This window comes from Myotis daubentonii, chromosome 1 (genome assembly GCF_963259705.1).
Source record: "Myotis daubentonii chromosome 1, mMyoDau2.1, whole genome shotgun sequence".
Lineage (NCBI taxonomy): Eukaryota > Metazoa > Chordata > Mammalia > Chiroptera > Vespertilionidae > Myotis > Myotis daubentonii.
This window is the reverse complement of record NC_081840.1, coordinates 8,644,270-8,657,357: the sequence shown is the minus strand read 5'-3', so window position 1 is coordinate 8,657,357 and position 13,088 is coordinate 8,644,270. Positions and strand designations below refer to the sequence as shown.

Genomic DNA, 13,088 nt, shown 5'->3' with positions numbered 1-13,088 from the left:
TTTGAAACAATATCTAATATAGTTTATGACGCAGGGGGTCTTGGCTATAATTCCCCTTGCCTGCCTGAGGGTTATTTTCTTGTTACTTTCTATCTATTCAGGAATCTGACATCCTGGTATTAGGAGGCACCACTGCTAAGGGGGCGGTTGCCCCTTTTGTTCTAGACACCTGTAACATCAGCTCACCTGTCTGTCCTTCACCTACTTCAGCAAACAGGTTCTGTAATGAAATGGAGCCTGGAGAAGACTTCTGAGGGACTTAACAAACACCGACATGTATTTTACTAATTCCCGAGTCCCGGAGCCCTAACCCCAACCCTTAATTTAAACGAAGGAGTTCTTACGAAGGACACTGTTAAAAGTTCTCTAGTTGTATTAGATCAATATCAAGAGACTTCTGTTTTTTGTGTGTTTTTTTTTCTAACAGGATTACACAGATATAGTAAAATTGGATCTATTGCTGATAACATTTTCACATTATTCTATGACCACATGGGATTCATACATAAACTGACTCCGGGTCGTTTTGAAGCTAATGGAAATTCTAAAAGTATTTTTGGACAGGTCAGTGATATACTGCATTGAAGCAGTTGGCCATGTTTTAAGAATAAACGCCATATTTTATGTACAGAATGGGAAAGTAAATTCTTTGGGACAAACTCCTATCAGTGCACCTTGCTTTATGTAACTAAAGGGAAACACCTCCATATTCCAGAGCAGATCTCCCATGTCCTATTCGGGGTTACATAGATTTAACTCTACCCTGGGTAGCTACACACCAATTTCCTCACGGCAAAACACCACCAGAGAGTATAAGCCAGACCCATTGCTGCCCACCCAGGGTCACCGTGGACTCCCTTCCTCCTAAGAGTGGCCTTTAAATAGACACAAGTGCTGTTTCTCCTACTGGTTTGCCCTTCTTGGTATTAACGTCACCCTCCTCACCTCTTCTTTTTCTAATGCTAACACAGGAAGGAGTTGTCATCCTTTTCACAGATGATACTGCAGGCAGACTTTTCTAATAATTTCAGTGGATAACGTGCCCCTTGCGGAGGTACATATGCCTAAGAACGCATAGACAGGCATGAAAAGGTGCTCTCCTCAACACACAGGCAAAGAAACAAACAGCTTTTCTTTCTTTTTTTGCCTGGGGTGTAATGAAACCTGCCCGAAGAAAGAAAATAAAGGATGGAGAGCATTCCAAATCACCGGGCCAAGCAGGCAGTGGGAAAGATGGTGTTTTAATCTACAACAACATGGATGGCCCTGGAGGCGACCGTGCTAAGTGAAATGAGTCTGACAGAGGAAAGCAAAGGCCATGCGATTCCACTTATATGTGGAATCCAAGAAAACACTATAAACCCACAAGCAGAACAGAAATAGACGCATAGATACTGAGAACATGTCGGCAGTTGCCCATGGGAGAGGGGCTGGAGCGGGGTGAAAGAGGTGAAGGGATTAAGAGGTACAAATCGGTAGTTGCAGAATAGTCACGGGACATAAAGTTACAGCGTAGGGAATACAGGGAATGATACTGTAGTGACTATGCATAGTGCCAGGCGGGTACTAGCTGTATCAGGGTGAGCACTTGGTAAATTATATAAACGTCTGTCTAATCACTATGCTATACACGTGAGACTAACATAACATTATATGTCAGCTGTGACTGAAAAATAAAAACGTTATTTCAAGTAGGGGAAAAAAAAAAAAGAAAAGACAGTGTTTTAGCTTCCCGTCTGAGATATTGGTAGAGAGTAAGGTGGGAACCTCCTTGTGACAATAAGATGCCGCCACGTGGCTTCCTGTGTGTTTGCCAGTCTGTGGTGTGGGCTCTTCATAAATGCAAATCAAAATGATGTGAACAGGAAGGTAGCACTAACTCCCCCAAAAAAGCAGTTACCTCCATTTTTTTTGCGGCCTTCACAATTTACCAAAAATGCCTTAGTTCTCTTAGGTAAAGGTTTAAATAATAAAAATCAAATGCCAATAGAAGTTGCTATTGTCAGGATGAGTTTAAGGAACTTGCACTATTATCACCTCCCCGCCCCCCCCAAAACAAACTACGTCTGCATCCTGTCTGGATAGAAACAAGCACCAGGCTTCACTGGGCCCTGTTGGGTGCCAGGCACTGTTGTGAGCTCTTAATGTTAATAACAACTGTTTATTTTCTGATGAGGAAGTGAGGCACAGCAACACTAAACAATTCATCCCAAACTACATCTACCCCTGGTTAGTGATGGGAGCCAGGCATCTGTCCAGGCCCCTGGTGCCAGGGCCTGTCCTTTCAGTCCTCACGATGTTGCCTTTCGCTGGATTGCACACACTTTCCATGGCATATTCTTGGCATCCCCCGGGGCCAGAATGTCATGCAGAAAAATTCTATAGCCGTTCAGCTTTTTCAGAGTCCTTACGCCATCCGTTCAGCCCACATCGACTCCCCTTGCATGTGTTTCCCATTCTCTCCCCTTCTCGGCATGTTCCCCAATTTTCGAAACTAAGGGAAGGCATAACAGACAACCAAGTCTGCACCCCCAATCAGGGGGCACCCCACACCCCTCACCGCATGGCAACAAGGTCAGTTCCAACATCCCCTTGAGGGCTGGTCTCCACCTCCCTTCTCACCTCCTAAGAGTTCCCAAAGCGACAGGATCAAGATCTGAGAGGGGGTGTTAAAAAGGAGACCCTGAAGGTCAGAAATCTGGGCTGAAGGTGCCTGTGTTGACGGCCAGGGAAAAGGCTGGTGGACCAGGGGAAGTGAGAATGGCGTTTGCCCCCAGAGCTGGGGACTCAGCTGGGGACAGAGCTGTGCAGAGTCACTAGCCCGGGACTGGGAACAGCAGCTTCCCAGTGAGGAGGGGCACTTCCCAGCTCCTTCCCCAAAGGAAACGCTGAGTAAGAACCGAGTTTAAAATCTGCACCTCCAGTCCCTCCTCCCGTGTCCACACACCCTTCGGCTCCAGCCTTCTGCAAAGAGCCCTGGGGTCTGAAAGGAAACTTGGCTCCTCAGGATTCCTTTTCCTCCTCAACAGAAAAACCCATTCTCTTGGGCACACGCGGCCATTCAAACATACTGCTCCCGTGGATTAAGCAAAACAGCCTTGTTTGGCTGTGGACTGGAAACAAATCCGTTACCCACCTTTTGTCATAATTGAAGTATAAAATAGTTTAAATGCATTATTTTTTTCTCCTACTCCAGGCGGTTGATATGGGCTTTGAGACTGCGCTCGCCCCAGAGTATATCACCATAAATGAAATGATCTTCTATGCATATGTGCCTGCGAATGAACCTCAGGACTCTATACATACCAAGAAGTTCAGCAACATTCACTTGGGAAAAGTGATCAACTCCAAGTAGTTAATTGATTGTGCTTCTCCTTTACTTAGATTGCACGCTGGTTTCTAGATTCTCAGTTTTGAGATTGCTTTTTTGAGTGATTTATTTCTGGGTCAAATAGAGTGAGTCTCTTTTGGACACCCTCACAAGGCCAAATATATTTGTAGACTTTACAGCTTTAACACACGTATATGTATCAAAATGTATTGTTTAATTTTACCAAATGTATTATTTAGCTATTATACCTCCTCCTGTGACTTGCCTTTTTCATACCACATTATGCTTTTTAAAATTTGCATAAGCTTCATAAATTACTCAATATTGATATATGCATCTATAGCATGTCCCAAAATTCACGCAAGAAGTAATTTTGATAGAAAACACAGGTTTATAATTAAAAATTGTAAATTTTTTATTTATTCATAAAGTATACAGTATAGGGTTATATATGGAATAGCACATCGGGTAAATGGCCTCCACAGCTTTGCTGGCACATACGCAAAGCCGTGGTCTTCATTGGTCTTCATTGTCCCTGCTCCTGGGCCATAATTGGTACTTGGTAATGCTTATCAAATTGAAGGGATTAAAATCAAAGGGTAACAGATATTAGAATCTGATTCAATAAACGAAGTAAAATTAGACTTTTATTTTTTGTTGTTGTTGTTAATGCTCAGGCAAAATTCAAATCTTGCGTGAATTTTGGGACACCCTATATAATTCACTCTCATGAACATACCACCATTTATTTAACGATTCTCCTATATTGTCTGGTGGTAGTTGTAAACTTTTGCTATTTGTTTTTAAGTTTTTAATCTGCCTAGAATTGATGTGTGTAGTGTGAAGTGGGAATCTGAATCCTCTCTCTTTCTCTATATGGATAATCAATTGTCCTAGGGATCACCACCATGTCACCCATGATAGATCATAGTTTCATATATGCATTGGCCTATTTCTGGCCCCTCTTTTATTTCATTACTGATTTATCTTCCCTATGTCACGCTTCTATTCTCTTAACTATGTAACTCCTCAATAGCACCCCCTCCTGGTTTCTCTTGGCCTCTCTTCGTGCATTTACATGTGAGACTCAGCATGGCAGGTTCATTAACCCTTTGAGTGCCAACCAATATCCTAGGAAGTATGCTAAAATTGCCAAGGCATTTTTGCTGATTTTACAGCAGTTTAGGAAAAAAAAAATTATGACTCGCAAGTACCTGTAAAAAATTAGGCAGATAAATGCCAGTGGTCAATTTTAGAACTACAGACATTCGGCATCATAAGTATCCATCTGCATTTCGGTGCCATCTGTCAATGAAGAGTGAACTACTAGCATCTAATAGTGACACTGCAGGAGGAGCGCGATCGCGCTGCCCGGCACGCTAGGGGTTAAGAAAAAACAACAACCCTCAACTGTGAATAGAAATGACCTCTTGCAGCCATATTCTGCCTTCCATCTGCAGTTAGATCTTGGGTGGACATTTCTTGCTCTTCTAGCAGTGAGACCGCTCTATTTAGTTCTCTTAGAATTGCAGGCCCGAGGCAGCGTCCCCACCCTCCTGCAGGGTCAGAGAGTTATTCGTCGGTCCTTCCCTCCTCTGCAGTGTTTCCTGGCCTCTGCCCTGTGGGTGGGTGAGTGGCTTTGCTTCCTCTCTCAGTAGCTTTTGCCTCCTGGAGAAGGCGAGGGAAGGAGGAGGGCCGGGCTTCAGCACCAGCACCCTCCAGACACGTTATCCCAACCACTGATCACCTCTTTTGAGGCCTGGGTGCAAGAGTGTCTAATGCCCAACCCCCTGCGGCTTAAGGCTTTTGCTTTCTGTGAAAGAAGGTTCAGGGAAGTGGGGGATGCTGCCTGCTTCCTCCTCATCCTCGGATTCCCGGTGCTGCCTGCACCACCAGCAACGGTCACTCTGGTCCTCAGCTGGCACTGATCCTTCCCATGAGCCTCAGGGAAGCCCAGGGGAAGGAGCTTGCGAGTACAGACCCCCCTTATAAAAGTGCCACTCCCCCCCACTGCAGTTGGCATTCACTATCCTATCTAATAAAGAGCTAATATGCTAATTAGACCAAACAGCAGAACGACCGTCCAGATGACCTTCCAGATGACCTTCCAGATGAAGCCGGTGCTGTGAGGGCCGGCCCAGGCGGCCAGGGGCTGCAAGGGGCTGCGAGGGCCAAGCCCCTTGCACGAATTTCGTGCATTGGGCCTCTAGTTATTTTATATTAGTTTCAGGTGTACAGAGTCATGGTTAGATATTTATATAATTTACAAAGTAATTCCCCCCATACATCTAGTACCCACCTGGCACCATCCATCGTCATTAATGATATTATTAGCTCTATTACCCTATGCTGTACTTTGCATCCCTGGAACTACCAATTTGTACTTCTCAATCCCTTCGCCTTCTCCACCCAGCCCCCCAGCCTTCTCCCTGCAGCCACCATCCGTCTGTTCTCTGTGCCTACAAGTCTGTTTCTGTTTTGTTTGTCCATTTATATTGCTCTTTAGACTCCACGTGTAAGTCAAGTCATGTGGTGTTTGTGTTCCTCTGACTTATGTCACTTGAAGGTGCCTCAGCATTTCCGGACTCCTGTGCCAGCCTTTGGCAGTTTCTACGATTTTAGCTAATCCTTACCTCTTGCCTCGTGGCCAGCACTGTGTTCCTGCCTCCCTGCTTTTACAGAGGGAAGACTGTGCCAGTGTTCGGACTTTCCTTGGTGTGGCTCATTCCCCTGGATTTCAAGCTAGTTGGTTATCTTGGGACCTTAGTTCAATGATGGGCTTACGTGTTGACTTTGTGCTTTCTCTCTTTCTTCTTGTCCGGTGTGCATCTTTCTGCATTTAAAACAGAAGTACAAGTCTTGTAATTGACTTTGTATATTAAAATTTTTCAGCCCGAACCAGTATGGCTCAGTGGATAGAGCGTCGACCTGTGGACTGAAGGGTCCCAGGTTCGATTCCGGTCAGGGGCATGTACCTTGGTTGCAGGCACATCCCCAAGTAGAGAGTGTGCAGGAGGCAGCTGATTGATGTTTCTCTCTCATTGATGTTTCTAACTCTCTATCCCTCTCCCCTCCTCTCTGTTAAAAATCAATAAAATATATTTTAAAAATTTTTTTCAAATTTGCTAAATTCTTTTAATAATTCCAGAACTGTTGTTACTATATACTCCTTTGGGTTTTCTGAGTAGAAATTTTTCTAAGTATATAATCATATCACCTGCAAAGAGCATGTTTTGTTTCTTAACACTTCTTAGCATATTGTCCCTTTGTCCTATTGCAGTGTCTAGGTCCGTATTAAATAGAAAGGAAGCAAGTGGGTGTCTTAGTCCATTCAGCTCCACCCTCATGACCCAAATCACATTCCAAAAGCCTCACTTTCTAACACCAACGCCTTGGCATTAGATTTCAACCATCTTTATTAAGATGCTAGATAAGCTGCAAGTTCTAACCACCCCTTTGAGTTAGTCATCACGGAGTTTCTCCTGTGTTTAAGCATGACACACATGTGCCTTTTGTCAGTTGGATTTACAAGGCCCCAGCCACAGAACCTAGGAGGGTAGAGGGGAAAAAGGCTTCTTTTTTCCTCTCCTACAGTTTATTTTGGTTCACAGCCTTTTTGTCAGCTAGGTCTCTTGCAAATATGTTCTTGCCGTCTGTGGCTTGTCTTCTAATTCTCTTGACAGTGTGGTTCACAGAGGAGAAGTTTTTAATTTTAATAAAGTACAGCTTACCAATTATTTTCTTTCATGGATTGTACCTTTGGCATTGTATATTAGAGGTCACTGCCATACTCAAGATTATCTAGATGTTCTCCCTAATCGCTTCTCGGCCTTTTGGCTAAGATCAAGTGTAGATGTTCTCCCTAGGTTATCTTCTAGGATTTAATAAGTTTGAATTTTATATTTAAGTATATGACCCATTTTAAGTTAATTTTTGTAAAGGATGTAAAGTCTGTATCTAGATTTTTTTTTTTGCATGTGGATGTCCTAGGTTAATATTTTTTTTTATTTTTATTTTTTTTATTGCTTAAAGTATTACAAAGGGTATTACATATGTGTCCATAGGTTAATATTTTAAAACTAGGGGCCCAGTGCACGAAATTCGTGCACTGGGTGTGTGTGGGGAGGGGAGTGTCCCTCAGCCCAGTCTACCCCCTCTCACATACTGGGAGCCCTCAGGCGTTGACCCCCATCACCCTCCAATCGCAGGATCGGCCCCTTGCCCAGGCCTGACGCCTCCGCCAGAGGTGTCAGGCTTGGACAGGGGACCCCCATCTCCCCCCGATCACTGGCTCTGGCCCCCGCCCAGGCCTGAGGCCTCTGGCCCAGGAATCATGCCTGGGCAGGGGACCCCCATCTCCCTCTGATCGCTGGCTCCACCCCCCGCCCAAGCCTGACGCCTCTGACCCAGGCTTCAGGCCTGGGCAAGGGGACCATCATATCCCCCCAATCCCCGGCTCCGCCCCCCGCCCAGGCCTGATGCCTCGGCCAGAGGAGTTGACCCTCATCACCCTCCGATCACCAATCACCGGATCAGCCCCTTGACCAGGCCTGAGGCCTCCGGCAGAGGTGTCAGGCCTGGGCAGGGGACCCCCAGCTCCCCGCGGTTGCAGGCTCCGCCCCTGCCCAGGCCTAATGCCTCTGGCTGAGGCGTCTGGCTGGGGAAGCGGGGACCCACAGCTGCAGCGACCCCGCGATCGTGGGCTCCGCTTTAGGCCCAGGCAAGGGACTGCCAGCTTCGATCGTGCCCAGCTCCCATCGCTGGCTCCACCCCTACTTCCTGCTATCACTGGCCAGGGTGGAAAAGGCGCCTGATTCTCCGATCATGGCTGGGGGGCAGGGCAAAGGCAGCCCCAGGGCCGCCTTTGCCCTGCCCCCCAGCTCTTAGCTCCCCCCTGGGTTTCCGATCACTGTCAGTGGCAGGGGGCTCCTTCCTGCTTTCCCTTTCACCTCCCTGCGTTGTGCCTACATATGCAAATTAACCGCCATCTTGTTGGCAGTTAACTGCCAATCTTAGTTGGCAGTTAACTGCCAATCATAGTTGGCAGTTAACTGCCAATCATAGTTGGCAGTTAACTGCCAATCATAGTTGGCAGTTAATTTGCATATAGCCCTGATTAGCCAATGAAAAGGGTATCGTCGTATGCCAATTACCATTTTTCTCTTTTATTAGATAGGATAGATTGTTTTTCTTGATTAAAAAGTTCATGCCCATTGTAGAAATTTCTTAAACATGGATAAACATAAAGAAGAAAATGGGAATAATAACTGTTAACACTTGGCTGAATTCCTGGTTAGTTCTTTCAAGATGCATTTTAACAACCTTCACCCTGCTTCTTTCCTTTAGACATTGTAATGTAATCACCTCCCATGTATAATTAAAAACTCCGTACATACCATTGTAATAGTAGCATTTTGTCTAAGTAGATCATGTAGTAACATCTACTTAATTTTCCTGTTATTGGTAATTCTTATTTCTAACTGTTATCATAATTCTATGATGGATGTCTTCATGTGGACAGATTCCGCGCTCGCATTACCCGCCTGCCGTGTTATTTCCTTAGGATGGAGTCTCGCCAGTAGATTTATGGCATCAGAGGGAAACAAATAATGCAATAGCTTTAAGTGATATCAAGTTATCAAATTTCTTTCTGGGAAGTTTGCACCAATTTATAATACCATCACTAGTGGATGCATGCCTTTCTCCACTCAATTCTTACCACTCCTGAACCTGTCATTTAAAAGATCTTTGCTAGTTTGATAGGTGAAAAATTGTGTCCCACTGCTGTAATTGGCATTTTGTTAATTAACTAATGAGATTGAAGAAGTACTAATCAAATGTTTATGTGGTAGCCATACGTGTGGTACATTTTGTTTGTAAATTATGTATTCATAAACTTGCTCATTCAAGCCACAGTTTTATCCACATTCCTTAATGTATGTTGGTTTGTTTAGGAAAACTGGAAATGCTTACATAAGAAAGCTATTGCAACACAACACTCCTGAAGGATTTTTGTCTGCAGTTATTGTAGAAATAATCGAACCTTTTGACTTAGAAGATGTGAAGGAGAGCTCTTGTTTGTCTAGTTCTCTTTCCATTAATCAAGATGGAAAATTCTACAAACTTACTCTTGATCTACAAAGTAAGTGTGATAATATAATATAGCTCTTATGGCTAATAAAAATGAAAAATTATCTTTTGAAAAGGTCATTCATGTTCATTTATGGAAGAATAGATTTCAAAATTTAGTCCAATTGGCAATCTACAGAAGTATACATCTATGTAGGTTTCTGGAGGAATTTTATATTTACTATGAACTAAAACCTAGCTATAACTTCATTGATATTTACATCAACAGTGGAATTTTTCATTTATTCCTGATGTTATTTTTTTATGAAATAATATTCAGGAGGAACAAAAGAAAATAGGAAGTCCATGCAGATTTTGCTTGCCATAATAAAAAATTTTTTAACCAGTATTATGTAGGATATTTCTATTTCAAAGGATTATATGATAGATACATAGCAAAACAATATAATTTTTGTAAGAATTTGGGTTTTACTCTGAGTAAGTAGGAAGTCATTGGAGGAGCTTTGAACAAAAAGTGACATGACTGGACTTACGTTTTAATAAAATCCACTTTGCCTTTTGTGTTGAGAATAGACTGGGCAGGTGATGGAGAAAGGGCAAGAAGGAAAGCAGAGAAATCAGGAGGCAATTACAATAATCAGGTGAGGGATCATATTAAATTTAACATGCCAGTTGCTCATCCAAGTGGAGAAATAAGGTGGCTATTTAGAAAGACAAGTCTGGCACTCAGTTATAACATCTGAACTGGAGAGATAAATTTGAGCAGTCAGCATACGCATGATAGTTAATGCTATGAGACCAGATGAGAACATGATTGTAGGTATAGAAAGGAAAAGGTCTGAGGTCCAACCCCTGGAATTCCAACAATTAGTCGTCCAGGAGATGGAGGAGAATTAGAAAGGAGATCGGAAGATATGCTCAGAGGAGAACTGAGTGAAGATGTTTAGGTGCTACCAATAAGTCAGGTAAGATGATGAAAGAAATCTGGCCAGTGGATTTATATGAAAGTCATTGGTAACTTTGACAATGGCTGTGGTTGGGTGGAGTAGTAGAGACCAAAATCTAATTGGATTAAAGTTAAAAACTATGAGAGGAGAGAAATTGAAAACCCATGAATAAAGGCAACTCGGGGAATTTCCCTATAAAGGGAAGGAGAGACCTTAACATGGCAGCCTGGCGGGGGGAGGGAACGGGGGCTGGAGGAAAGGATTTGTTGGTGTGTCTGATATGGGAGAAATTAGGCAGTGATGGCGAACCTATGACACGCGTGTCAGAGGTGACACGCGAACTCATTTTTTGGGTTGATTTTTCTTTGTTAAATGGCATTTAAATATATAAAATAAATATCAAAAATATAAATCTTTGTTTTACTATGGTTGCAAATGTCAAAAAATTTCTATATGTGACACGGCACCAGAGTTAAGTTAGGGTTTTTCAAAATGCTGGCACGCCGAGCTCAAAAGTTTCGCCATCACTGAATTAGAGCATGTGTGCATAGTCAAGGGAATTACGAGATTCTTTTCTGACTACTTCTAGTTATTACTTCAGAATAAGGCAAGTTTTGTTGATATGATTCATGACCTGTTCAAAACCCTTGATAATGAAAGGAAAAAAAGAGAAACATTTGATAACAATGCCCTCCCTCTCCTTGAAAGAGCCTTCTTTTGGCTTTTCTCAGGTTCTCTCCGCTGGCTTTTCTCCGATCATTTCTTCTTTGTCTGCTTTGTGGAATCCTTCCATTCCCTACATGATGGCGTTGCTTACGTTCCCGCCCTAGAGCTTCTTTTCTTCTAAATCTTCATGCTCTCCTTAAACAATCGATTATTCATCCGTTCAACAAATATTGATTGAGCACCTTCTGTGTAGGAGGCAGGCCTTTAGGTACTGGGGGAACACTGATTACATTATCCTTCTCTTATAGAATCACGGTCAAGATTCAAGGTTAAAGCTCTTGGCAGTTTTACAGTGAAGAAATCAGCTTTCTTATAATTACTTAGCCCTACATGTTCCCCCCCCCACCCCCTGCTGATAATTTTAGAGAATCCATTTCACCCTTCACACTGTCTCATTTCAGAAGGTAGAGACTTTACCAGCCTGAGTGTCACTGAGAACAAAAGAAACAAAATCAAACCCCTAGCCAATCTGCTGTGGACATACAGCTTGAGATAGAATATATCGTCACTTTTTGAAGCTAAAAACAAACAAAAAATAAAAAGAATCCATTATAGTCAAGTGTAAAGTACAGGTTTGTGCTTGACATATTCGTGACACACTTTCTATAAAATATTTTGATTTATAACCTGAAATCTGGCCAATGTGTTTTATGGTTAAGACCATAGTTTAGCCCTAACTGGTTTGGCTCAGAGCTTTGGCCTGTGGACTGAAAGGTCCCAGGTTTGATACCGGTCAAGGGCATGTACCTTGGTTGCAGGCACATCCCCAGTAGGAGGTGTGCAGGAGGCAGCTGATTGATGTTTCTCTCTCATCGATGTTTCTGACTCTCTATCTCTCTCCCTTCCTCTCTGTAAAAAATCAATAAAAAATATATATATTTTTTAAAAGACCGTAGTTTTAAAACTTGCCCTGGCCAGTTTTGCTCAGTGATTAGAGCGTCAGCCCTCGGCCTGAAGGGTTGCAGTTTCCATCCCAGCCAAGGGCACGTACCTCGGTTGCAGGCTTGATCCCTGTACAGTAGAGGTGCATGCAGGAGGTAACCAGTTGCTGTGTCTCTCTCACATCGATGTTTCTCTCTCTGTCTCTCCCCCTCCCTTCCACTCTCTAAAAACCAAGGGGAAAAAATATCCTCAGGTGAGAATTAACAAAACACACACACACACACACACACACACACACACACACACACACACACACTAAGAACTCAAATAGTGTGTTCATCAGTTATATCTGCCAGAATGCTTGAAGAACAGTAGCTGTTTTATTTCATAGCAAATAATTTCTGTTCTAGCTCCAGGTGTTGTTTCTTCATTTCAAGATTCGGATATAGAGAAGACAGTGGTGATTCCTGGCTACAGCAGCTTCCTGATCACAAGCATTGTAGATGACAATAATGCGTTAGCGATGGCCACCATGCCTGAAAGAGTTCCCAACAACATGACTTTTGTAAAAGACTCCTGGTTCTTATATGACTTTGGAAAAAGGAATGGACGGAAATGGAAAATATACACAAAACCGTGTAATTATTTGTTTCAGCAAGGTGATAATACACTATCCCTCAGTGTCCTGAGATACATTGATCTGGGGAAATCTCAGACCTTAGAAATTAAGGTCATACCTCATGGTAAAGGTAAGTTTATTTTTATTGGGAAACATCAAAAGAAGATGTTTTTGTTTACCCTGAATGTGAAATATACGCTAATATTTTTCTTCTTTTTTAAAACATGTTTTATTGATTTCAGAGATGAAGAAGAGGGGGGCGGAGAGAGAGAGAGAGAGAGAGAGAGAGAGAGAGAGAGAGAGAGAAACATCAATGATGATAGAGAATCATTGATCAGCTGCCTCCTCACTGGGGACCCAGCCTGCAACCTGGGCATGTGCCCTGATGGGGAATTGAACCATGATTTCCTAGTTCATAGGTCAATGCTCACCCACCATGCCAGGCGGCCAGGATATTTTTCTTTATCTTTGGTTTCCAGAATGGCTGGCATTC

General features: G+C 43.1%; 1 protein-coding gene and 1 pseudogene across 1 annotated transcript in view; both read left to right on the top strand.

Moving 5' to 3' along the window:
• The window catches only part of CATSPERB (cation channel sperm associated auxiliary subunit beta), an 88,327-nt gene that overhangs the window by 52,582 nt on the left and 22,657 nt on the right, over positions 1 to 13,088 (top strand). The window contains exons 15-18 of the mRNA XM_059663011.1: positions 428 to 564; positions 3,197 to 3,351; positions 9,286 to 9,473; positions 12,393 to 12,725. Coding sequence (XP_059518994.1) covers positions 428 to 564; positions 3,197 to 3,351; positions 9,286 to 9,473; positions 12,393 to 12,725 — 813 coding nt within the window. The remainder of the gene's footprint in view (positions 1 to 427; positions 565 to 3,196; positions 3,352 to 9,285; positions 9,474 to 12,392; positions 12,726 to 13,088) is intronic.
• Positions 7,149 to 7,252, top strand: LOC132223094 (U2 spliceosomal RNA; annotated as a pseudogene).